Genomic DNA, 14,054 nt, shown 5'->3' on the forward strand with positions numbered 1-14,054 from the left:
TTTTTCTTTGAGGTAACAAGGAACCTGTGAATATTATAATGCATTTAGATCAGGTTACAGTTATTTATTCAAAGATACATTATGAATACAACATTATGAATACATATATGATACATTTTAAATAAGGCTTCAAGTAATGTATTACAAAATATTGCAGTTGATAATGTTACATTCATCGTACTTGAAATGAAAGGTGAAGAGCATTGCATTGTGGGATACAGCATTCTGACACCACAGGATAAGAATCAGGAGGAGTTTGTGAGAACCTGCTTATAAACACCAACATGTTGATGTGCCAGACTGTGACACAGGTACTAATTTTGTTCAGGCACTAAATCAAATTATTTTCGTCTCGTTTTAATTGGTTTGGCAAGACTAATCTAAGCTTCACTGGGAACTGAAGTTGAGGATATGTCTCAGAGACACTGATTTGAATTACAACAACTTTGACCTTGTTGAGTTCACCTGAGCAGGAGAATAATGTTTACCTATGAAACACACGTGAATAATAAGGGTTGGTGCATGTCTGCTTGGCAGCTGCAACTGGTTTTCTTGCGCACCTGATTTAGATCCAGGAAGTACTGCTTCTTTGCCCCCCGCTGATGGGATGTCCTTAAAACTGCAGACTCACTGGCGATATGGCAGTTCAGTTTCTAGACACATACTGCATATTTTATAGAAAAATACCTTGATGCATCTCCATTGGACCGCTGGAAAAGAAAATGATAGATAAGTCAACCCAAAATGAACTTATGCTTACTAATTAAATATACAGTAAGTGCCACTAAATACATACTTATGTATTTATAATTACTGATCACTGATATGACAGCTAATTGTACAAGTCTATACATTTTTGTCTGTTATTTTTAATAAATATTTATTAGTAAGCTCTAATCAAGATATTTGTTAGACATTGAAACATTGTCACATAATTGAAAATATAGATGACAGTTCAGTTCTTGTAACATGGCAATTACTCTGATATTATTTTCATTTTCATCAGGCAAATCAGACAGATACAGAAAATACAAAAAGTAAAGCCAATCCTTTTATTATAAAATATATATATATATATAAAAACCCTTAGGAGTTTTTGCACTGCAACATTATTTTCAGGATAATTAAGCACATTGTACACCTCATTTCTCTTTACAATAATGAGCCCGATATAGCTTTTCCCAGCATTTTTAATGCTGATTCTCATTGTAAGAAATACACTCTTTTCTTTATTGCAGAAGAAATATTGTTTTCCTTTTTTTTAAGCTGAATTAATTTTGAAGGAATGAAAGGCAGTATAACAAATGCTGCCATATTTGTTATTATTTATGTATCTTTTTTCCCTTCATGTAACAGTACTGAGGAGACAACTCTGTGTTTCAAATTTTATATATATATATATATACACACACACACACACACACACACACACAAAAAAAAACACACACACACACACACACACACACACACACACACACATATTCTTTCAAAATTCTGAATATTTTTCTATATTTTCTCTTTGTTATTTGTGACCTCGGCACCTCTTCATAAGATTAATTTTATAGTTTCATTTTATATTAGATTTATATATTACATATTTACTCTAAATTTTGGAACGGACTCACACTCACTTACTGTATTAACAACTGGACACTGATATTAGATGATGGCTTGGTCATTATATTCAAATTATAAGAAACTTTGAAAGAGAATGAGTAATACTGATAATGAAGGACAAAAAGACAGAGAAAGAGACAAAAAGACAGACAGACAGACAGACAGACAAACTGAGGGAAAACGTGAATGTTAATAATGATTGCTGAGTGTTGCTGTCTCAAACATAAAGCCAGTCTGGAAAAGCAAATATGTTCTCAAATTCCAGCTATTCCTTTCATGTCACAGCCACTGGACTCACATCACAACCTGTTGTGTGGGAAGAAGCCATTAGATATTATTACTGCCACACACTCACACAGGTTCAGCCTGAGCTGCGGCGTCTCTCAGAGTATAATTTGGGATCACGTCCAGAAATGGCACTGCTGTCATCCGTCTTGGAGCCGCACGTCGTACATTGGTTTGCTGCAGAGCGCCACATCGGGTTCTCAGAACAAATATTGTCTGGGATGAGTCAGAACCTGAGTAATTAGAGATGTCGTCTTCCTGAGTCACGAGTGTGCATCCGCCTCTCTAGCAGCTCTTGAGTCACTGGATTGTGTTCATTGAGGTTACCACGGTAAACACACTCCCTCACAATGGGCAACCGGCTCAGCTGACAACGGTACAGCAACACTGAGATGCCTGAAAGAGAAATACATTCTAGATTAGATAACAAGAAGTCTTGATGTGTTCAGCTTCAAATGAACTTTTCTCTGTCTCTCTAGGTGATGGAATAGATGATGTCGGAAGTACAGGGCACTGTGGAGTTCTCGCTGGAGCTGCACAAGTTTCACAATGTGGATCTCTTCCAGAGAGGGTAAGTTCTGAGTTCTTCTGTATGTCTAATGAAGGCTCTGTGAAGCGGCTGTCCTCTAAACAACCTGATCAGGAAGAGCACATGGTGACAGTGTCACCTATAAACACTAAGAGCTGCTTTGAATCAGTTTAATTGTCACATTCCAGGCATTTTTCCATGTTCTTTTTGGATGCAATGAATAGACGGCATTGTGTGGCATTCGTTTTGTGCTATGTGGCATAAAGACCAGAGCTGTTGTACGTCTCATTATGCTTTAGTCCAAAAAGCTGACAAAATGAACTTTTAGCAGATCTATGCATTGCCTCTAATGAAAAAAAAAAAGAAAAAAAAAAAGGTTTTAAGATGTTTTTGAAGGAAGTCACTTAAGATTGAATTTATTTGATCAAAAAGGCAATAAGAGCAGTAATATTGTCAAATATTATTACTATTAAAACAACTATTTTCTATTTGAATACATTTTAAAATTTAATTTATGCCTGTGATGCAAAGCTGAATTTTCAGCATCATTACAACAGGCTTCAGCGTCACATGATCCTTCAGAAATCATTCTTATATGCTGATTTGCTGCTCAAGAAACATTTATTATTATTATCAACGTTAAAAACTCTGATGTATATAAAGTTAAAAAAGAACAGCTTTTGTAACATTATACATGTCTATACTGCCACTTATTATCAATTTAATGCTGAATTAAAGTATTATATTAAATGTAATGTAGTAAGCTAAAAGAAAAGGAAAATGTGCTTCTTGTGCAATTTCATATTTTTATTTATTTATTTATTTTTTTAAATGTGTGATTTCTGGGCCATTATTGGTAACAAACTAAATTTGTAAACTATTTAAGCAGCCTGATTGGCTGAGACATAACATTCACCCAACCGATGGCGTGAATTTGGGGCGGGACTATCTGTCTGACCAATAGCAGATAAGAGAATCCTATTTGGAAACAATATATTTGGTACCACTAGTGATGCAAAAAAATGATACACTTCTCTAAATGTGGATCTGACACCTATTTTAAGATCATCTGCATCTACTGCATGCACGTTTAATCTAAATAACTTCTATAACAGAGACAGCTTGTGCTGATTGGGTGTTAAACAGTGTTTTCATATACAGCTCCCCGCTAAGACCATGAGGTGTCATGTGAAGGTGCTCGCTTCAGTAGGCTGGTAGATTAATGATTGATTTTTGCTGTTTTTGTACATTATGTTCCTGTCATCAGTTCAAGCCAAATCAATTACAGTCTTGCTGCGAGCAGCAGGTGAAGTCCACAGGGAATTCAATGACTTTTCAGGTCACTGATTTTTAACTATGCAGCATATAGGGATCTGAATATGAACTCATTTGAGATTCAGGGACAAAACTGTGCTTTCATGACCTTTGTGGTGTGACATTCAATAACATTGGCATGTTGTGTACACACTACTGTTCAAAAGTTTGGCGATCGAAAATGTTTTTGAAAGAAGTCTCTCATGCTCACCAAGGCTGCATTCATTTTATCAAAAATGCAGTAACAAATACAATACAAACAGTAATATTATGAAATTTATCACAATTTAAAATAATTTAAATTTTAACATATTTTAAAATATAATTTATTCCTGTGATGCAAAGCTGAATTTTCAGCATCATTACTCCAGTCTTCAGTGTCACCTGATCCTTCAGAAAACATGCTGATTTATTTATTTATTTTACAATTATTTCTTATTTTCAAACAAATATAAATATTTTTTAACAATAGAAGTGCCTTTACTGTCACTTTTGATCAATATAGTGCATTCCTTGCTGAATTAAAAAATCCTACTGACTACAAAGGTAGTATTCAACTTAATGTTATAACACAAAAGGCTGGCAGACTAAAAAATAAAACTGAAATGTGGCTACTTTATTCTCACAAAAATGCAATTCACATTGTAACTATGATTTCCAAACTCATAGGTAACTTTCCCAAGTGTACTTGAAGACAGCATAAGGCTGAACGCATTGCTTACTACAAAGAGAAATTTCATGTTGTCTTAAAAAACCGGGTCAGTGCTAACACAAAGCTTGCCAGTTCAATCCCAAGAGTGATTAACAAAGTTTCTGAAAGAGTGAGTCTATAAAGCTAGAAACACCAGAGACTCTCACAGCACATCTACAGTAGACAGTCTCATTAGACACCTGTCTGTCAGCAGATCTAGTCTAGAATTTCCTCTCTATCCTCCACTGTTCTCCTGACAGCTGTGTGAAGCTGAGGTTGTGATGCAGTAGAGGTCACTCGTAAATTAATGTTGTTGAGCTCAGCCCGTCTGCTCTGAGATCAAAGCAAGGCCTTTGGCTGAAACATCAGCTTTGCAGAGATTTGACCGGCCCTTCCCCCTCCGTAAAGCAGAAAGCTAAATCTCTCGTCTGAAATAATCCCCACAAGACACACACTGCTCTAATATACTGTTTGTTTTGAACAGCCCTGTATGTAGTTCCTGCTCTGAAGAGAAGCAGCTAACAATAGAATGGTGCCGAACTTTGGCCTATATATGTCTGATGGAGTCAATCCGTATGTGTTATAATGAGCGCTGCTGAGAATCTGTTTGGGAAGAATTCACTGGGCAGTGGTTCACTAGTTGTTTGAAAAATGTGTGTGGATTTAATGAAACAGAAAAGAACAAAATCAATGCAGATTTCTCATATTCAACAGAGCATGCTGATAAACAGAGAACAAATCACTGGCATATGACATCTAAATTAAACACAAATGTGCACTAGTTGAAAATGCAGATATAATGAAGAAGAAGAATTCTGTCATCATTTACACACCACCATGTTGTTCCAACCCCTTTTTTCCTCCGTGTAAGAGAAAAAGAGAAATTTTAAAACTGTTTTCCATTAAATTGAGCTGATACTTAAATCATCATAAAGGTATCATAAAAGTAGTCCAAATGACTAATTATGTTTCAAGTCTTCTTAAAGGGATAATTCACCCACTGCACTGATATCAGCACAGCTATGTTCACTAAATTAATCATCAAACACAGTCATCAACTAACCATCCTACGAGCAAACCACGAGCATGGTGGGAACCACAAAAACTTGCAGCAGCAGCAGCAATATCACGCATTTCATGTTTTGTAGCTTGTGCAGTGCTGTGTATGTTTAACACTTGCTATATAATTTCATATACTTGTGCTTCAGCATGTGCTACAGACATTTTAACATTCTATAAAGTGTTTAACACATGCTACAGTGCATATCATGCTGTTTGTATGTTTAAGCATGTGATCATATGGTCTGTTGACATTTCAGTGTGAATTGTGGTTGGGTTTAATATGTGCTGTAGATGCAGTGAAGCTTATGGATGTTATAATTATTTAATTTTTTTGACGTGTGTTGTAGACATATTTTAACATGTACTGTCAACATACTGTAGATGTTCTTGCCGAGCTCAGGATAAGCCAACTTAGCTCAGGATCTCCAGGGAGGTGCAGCATGATCTGTGAAGTGCTTCAACATTTAACATGCAACTGCAGTCACTTCACTGGCCAAGCTGACCTTTGTACAATCCCCCTGATGGAGCCTGGGCTGTCTGGACATGCCGACTAAGCTTTCACATTAATTCACCATCATTATTTATGATTTAATAGAGATTCACATCATAAAATTACACACTGACCAGATCGACGGCTGTTTATCTTGATCTTGCTGTAAATGGCATAGGAACATGCATTATATCCATTATTTATTGCCATTTTTTCCTGAAGGGATTAATAATTTAGATTCATTTGTAGAGGACTTCACCGGTACGGCTGGGAAGAAAATATCTGTCTTTTATTAGGTCACACAAGTTTGGTGGTGTATGTATGGTGTATGAGTTAAAATGACCAGATTTCAGAAACTTTCATTGTATAAATATATGAAATTTAACTAATGTTCCATCTGTAATATGTGCTCAGTCACCTGAAGTAAATTATAGAAATTATCATTTAGGAGGGAAATATTGCTTTACACCTGCATAATTTTAAAGGAACATTTCAGGCAAAAAAAAAAAAAAAAAAGCCTCAAAAAATCGATGGTTTTTAGAGAAGCCAGTAAAAATAGTTCAACCAAAAATGAAAATTTACTGATTCTTTTTTTTCAGTAGAACAGTAAAGTTTTTTTTTTTTTTTTTTTTTTTTTTTTAGATAAAACCATGGTCCCTGTCATTCATAAAATTAAAGTAAGCGGCTACAGTCACTTTCAGAGTAAAAAAAAAGGAACACAAAATTAACGCTTGTGGCTCCTGACAACATACTGAGGTCTTGTGGAAGCGAAACGATTGGTCTGTGAAGAAACTGAACATTATTTACAACATAATTACCCGTAATCCAAAACCTCAGGCAAATGGTCCGGAGTTTGGTTCATGAACAAATCATTCTTTTCAGTTCGTTCTTTTTGGTGAACTAGTTGAACCTGCACATCAAATTGGACTGAGCCACCTGAAATAGTTCTAATCTAAAAGCTCACTTTTGGACACATGACAGACTAGAAATGAGCCAAAATACCAATGTATATGATCCTATGATGAACTTATTCAGTGCTCCAGTTCCTCCAACAGTCACTGAACTGAGGAAAAAGATCTGATTTGGACTGAAGACCAAAGAGCCGCTGATATGCCCATGTGTGAACCAAACGAGCACTTAAATAAAGTGGCAAAATTAAAGTTTTTATGATTTCTCATGATGAGCTGATGAAGACTAGTTTATTCACTTTATGTGCATTAAACATGTAAAACATCCACTTTCACATCATTGTTGAGTGCTTTGTGTATGTATACGTTTCTTCATTGTCCAATCACGTAATTGAAACAAACCGAAACCAAAAAGAACCAGTTATTGGAAAATAATCAGATTTCCCTTTTTGCCTGAGGCTGTGGATTACAGGTAATAATGTTGTAAATAATGTTCAGTTTCTTGCACAGACCGAACATTTCACTTCATAAGACCTCAGTGTATCATCAGGAGACACGGGTGTTCATTTTGTGTTCCTCCCTGACATGCTTTATTTTATCCTCAATGTTTGGTGTTGAGGATCTAATTAACAGGAAAACTTACTGAACTGGGACAAAAATATTAGTTGTGTTCATAACTTACATTGTTTGTTGAATGCACAGACCAACTTTACTTGTTATACATTCAACAATCACAAAGTTATACATACAGCAACTTTTTTCATGTGTTAAAGGGATACTCCATCCCAAAATGACAATTTTGTCATTTATCACTTACCCCCATCTCGTTCCAAACACGTAAAAGCTTTGTTCGTCTTCAGAAAACAATTTAAGATATTTTGGATGAAAACCAGGAGGCTTGTGACTGTCCCATAGACTACCAAGTAAATAACAGTGTCAAGGTCCATAAAAGGTATGAAAGTCGTTGTCAGAATACTCCATTTGCCATCAGATGTGCAATCTGGGTTATATGATGTGACAGGAACACTTTTTGTTTAAGCGAATAAAACAAAAATAACGACTTTATTCAACAATTCCTTTGTCAACAGTCTCCTCTGTGTCTCTCCATATAACCAAATGCTGCGTATGCTCTTCGGTGTCATCCACGCCACAAGGATGCACTGTTTTCTTTCAAATCAAAGCTAAATACAAATAGAAACAGCGCATCATTGTGGCACGGATGATACAGAAGAGCATTCGGTGATATGGAGAGAGACATGGGGGTAAGTGATTAATGACAAAATTTTAATCTTGGGGTGGAGTATCCCTTTAAAATTTTTCAAAAATGTCCTGAAGCTGGTTGCCTTGAGTTTGGTAGTTTTCTCATTGCAACTAGACCATTTTAACTTTAACTATAAAAGACAAACAGTATTTTGTTTGTTTGTCTGTTTTTTAGTTGTTTAATTGTAATTTTGTATGATAATGAATCTTTTACAAATGATTTGTATTCCACTTTGTAATCTGAGAATAAAATCTATAATAATTCAACAATTCTTTGTCAATTGCAGCTTCTATCAGGTGAGGGCAGGTCTGCGTGTGTCTCCTCGGATTCCTCACAGAATCACTGCCACAACACCTGGATACAAAGGTGAGAACTTTATATATTTACTTTCTTCATCTCAGAGTCTCTATAAACCATGTGTGTAGCATTAACAGACAACATGCAACTAATCAGTCAGTGACATCGGTTTGTGAGTGTGTCTAGATTCTTTTCTAATATTTTTAGTGGTGGTTTAGATTCAAGATGCATCATCTGAGAGAGGGTTTTAAACTGTCAGCAAGCTAAAATCCTCTCTGAGGAGATGCATCTCTAAATTCATTCCCTTTAAAGGCACATTAAAGCAGCACTTTTGAAACTAATTTAACAACAATTTCAGAGACAATTACTGTTGAACATTAAATCGCTTGCTGTAAGCAATGTTCCTGTTATTGTGCAAAATGCATTTGTTTGTGAGGACTTCATTTTGGTTACAATTATACAGCCTTGTTTTGCCAGATAGAGGATGATAGTGAAGCCCATTGGATGAATGTGAGCATTCGAGGGTTCTTTCCCAAAGGCTTTGGGAGGATTCCCCTCGCTGTCTCTGCTCCTGCTGTTAAAAATAAACGAGCAGAATAAACTACTTTCTGAGACGAAAAACACAGCTTTAGAGCACAGAGAGAGAGATAGAGAGAGATAGAGAGAGAGAGAGAGAGAGAGAGATACAGAGATACAATCTATATTTACTATCTAGATATATGGCTTTTAGAGTTGGATAAATAATTGATCATGGACTAATACGCTATCACTTGCTTTCAAAGTCAAATACAAATTGACAATGAGTGCAACTGATTAGGTCAACACTGATGCAAAAAACTTCATTTTAGTTTTTAAAATGTAAAATTTTTAATTGTACATATTTACACACATACACACACACATTTATTATATAATAAATAGATATAATAAATATTTGAGAATGTAATATAAAAATTATAATTTATTAATATTTACTTAATATGATTTATAATATATTTTAATATAATGTTATTATTTTATCATCTTATATTTTTACACAAATGTCTACAATATTATCAACGTGCTTTAGTTTTATAGCCATCTGATGGCAGTCAGGGACACAGGGCACCATGTTTACACGGGTCACATTGTGTCAGGTGAAAATATAGTCTGTTTTCACAACATTGACAGCTTCTTTGATCTCTCACACACGGGTTACCTGCACACACATACACACACACACACACACACACACACACACACACACACACACACACACACACACACACACACACACACACACACACACACACACACACACACACACACACACAATTATCAGTGTACACACTGCTGTTATGACACCTGTTTAAGACCATGTTCGAAAGAGCCAAAATAACTATTTTGGAAAAAAGCCCCTTATAAAATCTACTTGTACTGTCAAGAAACCATGTTTGTAATATCTTACCACACACAATTTGGAGAATGAATCCCTCCTATTCACATATGGGACTGCTGTTTACTTCCTATTTTGCATTAAGTTAGTGTGTTAACGTGGTTCTGAAAATGACACAGGTTTATTCGCTGAGGCCTCAGATACTCGTCTGAATCGTGTGATTTCAGATCAAATACTGCTCTCTGACTGACATCGCTGCACCGTAATGAGCTTCTGGGCAAACTTTCATCTGCTGTTTATGTGCAAGGAACTGACAAGACTACAAGTTTGTTGTTGCTGTATTTTTGTAAAAAAAAAATTTAATTTTTTTTTTGCTAACGCATAGACTTGCTTGTGTTCTAAACATACACGGTCGTTTTGAAGTTTGGAGTCAGCAAGTCTCTTATTTCCACCAAAGCTGAATTAATTTGATCAACAATACAGTAAAATCAGTAATATTGTGAAATATTATTTCAGTTTGAAATAACTGTTTTCTATTTGAATATATTTTAAAATGTAATTTATTTTTGTGATGTAAAGCTGAATTTTCAGCATCATTACTCCAGTCTTCAGTGTCACATGATCCTTTAGAACTAACTCTAATATTCTGATTTGCTGCTCAGAAACTTTTCTTATTATTATCAGTGTTGAAATAAGTTCTGCTGTTTCATATTTTCATGGAAACCATGATAGTTTTAATTGAAATATAAAAAAGGAAGTATTTCTTTTACCAACATGAAAGCCTTTACTGTCACTTTTGATCAATTTAATGCATCCTCTCAAAAAAAAAATAAAAATTCCTTAAAAAAAAAAAAAAAAAAAAAAAACCCACTCAACCAAACTCAAAACAAAGCCATAATCAATAAAAGCTTTTTTTCTTGTCCCTTTTACATTTATCCAACTAGCACAGTGATAAATGAAGTATTTCCTGTTCATCCAGTTGCACAGTTTGTTCAAGTCATATGAGATAATGCAGCAGTTTTCTTTGGCTATCATATCTTAATGTCTTGATTGAGGAGTTGTGTGTGTGCGTGTGTATTTGGCAGCAGAAGCCCCGTGGCCTCTGTCTGACATTGAGTCTTGGCACTGCTCGTTTGATTGAATGCCAGCAGCGGTCTGACTCAAACTCACACACTCACTGGCATCAGCGGCCATTTTGGATCTGCTAGCCATTCGGGCTCTTATGGGATTTCATTATTAGTTTCAAAATGTCATCCGGACAACTTGTTGGTTGACTAAGCTGAAGTGTTTCAGTATCTTTGTGCTCTCTACTAACTGAAATGGTTCAAACAGTACAACAGTGTAACCAAAATCTGTTGCGTTGTGCCTTACAAGTTTTTCCTCATTCTGACCTGTACAGTACATCATTCGGTATGTTTAAGCAGCACTGTCTGATGTGTAAACAGCACATTAGAGGGATACTCCACCCCAAAATGAAAAATTTGTCATTAATCACTTACCCCCATGTCGTTCCAAACCTGTAAAAGCTCCGTTCGTCAAACCAACACACCTTAAAATATATCCCATAAAAACCGGGAGGCCTGTGACTGTCCCATAGACTGCCAAGTAAATAACAGTGTCAAGGTCCATAAAAGGTATGAAAATCATCATCAGAATACTCTATCTGCCATTACCGTATGCTGCATATACTTTTCTGTATCAACCGCGCAACAAGGATCCTCTGTTATCTTTCAAATCAAAGCTAAATACACGGAGAAACAGCGCATCCTTGTGGCGTGGATGATACAGAAGAGTATACACAGCATACGGTGATATGGAGAGACACAGAGGAGACTGTTGACAAAGGAATTGTTGAATAAAGTCATTATTTTTGTTTTCTTCGCTTACAAAAAGTGTTCCTGTCTCTTCATATAACCCAGATTGCACGTCTGATGGCAGATGAAGTATTCTGACGACGACTTTCATACCCTTATGGATCTTGACACTGCTATTTACTTGGCAGTCTATGGGACAGTCACAGGCCTCCCGGTTTTCATCCAAAATATCTTAAATTGTGTTCTGAAGACAAACGAAGCTTTTACAGGTTTGGAACGACATGGGGGTAAGTGATTAATGACAAAAGTTTCATTGTGGGGTGGAGTATCCCTTAAAATCTCTACTGTTAACAGCAGGAATAATATTGTAGATATAAAAAGAATGAGTCACATGTGACATCATATGATAATAAAGTCCTGGAGATATGAGCTAATTCTGACTGTACAACATGTGATATTGCAGTGCAGTGCTGTGAATTACCATACTGCAGTCCCTTCTGTTCAGTCGTTCATCAGAAACGCACTGTCCTGATCCACTATCCATTACTGTGTCCATCAAACACCATCAGCATTTGCCTGATAAAAGGAGAGCTGTGAAATACCTAAGATGATACAAATTATTTTACATTTATTCATTTAGAAGGTACTTTTATACAAAAGAACAAGTATACTTATGACAAATGTTGCATCACTATCTGCACTAGAACACTAGAAAAGCTAGATATACTGTATAAGCTTACCGTTACATTGTTCCAGACTTTCTTTCAGCACTGAAACACAAAAGAAGACTTTTTGAATGATAGAGAACCATAAGAAACAAAAAGACACAAAATACTATAAAAGTAGTCCATCAAATAGAGACCAAGCAAATTTCAATGTTTGTATAAAGCAATTAAATAAACTTGTCAAATTCTTCAAATATGGGTAAAACACATAACAGCAGCAATTCACAACTCTGAACATTTTTGGAAGAAATTAATTTTATCAATTTACAAAGTAAGCATTTGCCACCTATTGCTTTTAAATCGATTTATTTTTATTTATCTACATGTGTTTATTTTTTTATTCCTATAAGTGTTGTTGTGAAACGTCTTGAAATGTAAAACATTGTTATCATTGGTAGGAGAATTTTTCCTAACCTGGAAATAGGGGTTCAATGTTTTTTCTATTGTTCTCACATAATCAAGTCTATTATGCAAAATGCTAAATTTGCCTTAAAGGAATAACTTATCAAAATTTTTTTTTCTCGATCTTGAGGCTATATAAATACATATATAAGGGTGAATATATATATATATATATATATATATATATATATATATATATATATATATATATATATATATATATATATATATATATATGTATATATATATATATAATACATCATGAATACTTGATACTTGGTCACTCATGACTCATGCACTATATTCCAATTGTTCTGAAGTCATATGATAGCTTTGTGGGAGGAGCAAAAGTGATTTAACTTGTGAAATCAATCAATCCAATAGTCCAGACTTTTTTTATTTTGTGTAATCATTTTTATTGTGTAATTTTATTATTTTAGAGCTAGACAGGTTTTATTATTTTAGAGCTAGACATCTTTTCTTGTTTTGGAAAAAATGAGGTGCATCAACTAACTGAAATGTTCATTTTTGGGTGAACTATCTCTTTAAAAGGTATATTATAGATTTTCCAATATGTTGCATTCCAGTGCAGTGGTGTAAATTTCCATACTGCTGTCAGATGGCTAGAAATAGTGATGTTCATCAGAAACACACTGACCCGATCCATCATCTTTTTTTCTGGGTTTCTAAATCTTCCTCTCAATCAAATACACACACACACACACACACACACACACACACACACACACACACACACACACACACACACACACACACACACACACACACACACACACACACACACACACACACACACACACACACACACTCCCCAGGACTCCTCTGTCAAGATCAGACTATGCGGCTCTCTCTCCGAGTCTCTGGGGCTTAGGTACACTGCAGAACTGTTTTTGGTGACACGCAGAGAGGAAGAAAGACATAGAAAGAGAGAGACAGACAGAAAGAAGCAAACAGAGAGAGACGGACACAGCGGGGGTCTGTCTTTACGCAAGACCCTCACCGTTCCGCTCAGCACCTCTCTGACACGCGCTATCATCTTCTCCACTGAAGAGAAACCCCGCTGAGGTGCTGTCATCCGTCACAGACCAGATCTCTGTCTCTCTCTGGCTGGATATGGAGCCAGTGGCCGACAATTGATGCTTGCAGGCCTTGACGGTGCCTGTTTTAGTGTCAGGATAGTGAAAAACGGCACGAGTGATGCTAGATTTGATGGACACATTCACGATTCTCTCTCATTGCTCACTTGTGACTCTTTACACTTTT

At 35.7% G+C, this 14,054-nt stretch overlaps 1 protein-coding gene across 4 annotated transcripts in view; it reads left to right on the top strand.

Moving 5' to 3' along the window:
* The window catches only part of LOC109078897 (protein FAM135B-like), a 44,740-nt gene that overhangs the window by 7,086 nt on the left and 23,600 nt on the right, over positions 1 to 14,054 (top strand). For 3 of the 4 annotated variants that reach the window (XM_042745102.1, XM_042745105.1, XM_042745104.1), the window contains exons 2-3: positions 2,382 to 2,473; positions 8,444 to 8,523. In XM_042745102.1, coding sequence (XP_042601036.1) covers positions 2,394 to 2,473; positions 8,444 to 8,523 — 160 coding nt within the window. In that variant the 5' untranslated portion in view covers positions 2,382 to 2,393. Of the gene's footprint in view, positions 1 to 2,156; positions 2,279 to 2,381; positions 2,474 to 8,443; positions 8,524 to 14,054 lie in introns of those variants that run through there. The other variant, XM_042745103.1, reaches the window with a different exon arrangement.

This window comes from Cyprinus carpio, chromosome B19 (genome assembly GCF_018340385.1).
Source record: "Cyprinus carpio isolate SPL01 chromosome B19, ASM1834038v1, whole genome shotgun sequence".
Taxonomy (NCBI): Eukaryota; Metazoa; Chordata; class Actinopteri; order Cypriniformes; family Cyprinidae; genus Cyprinus; species Cyprinus carpio.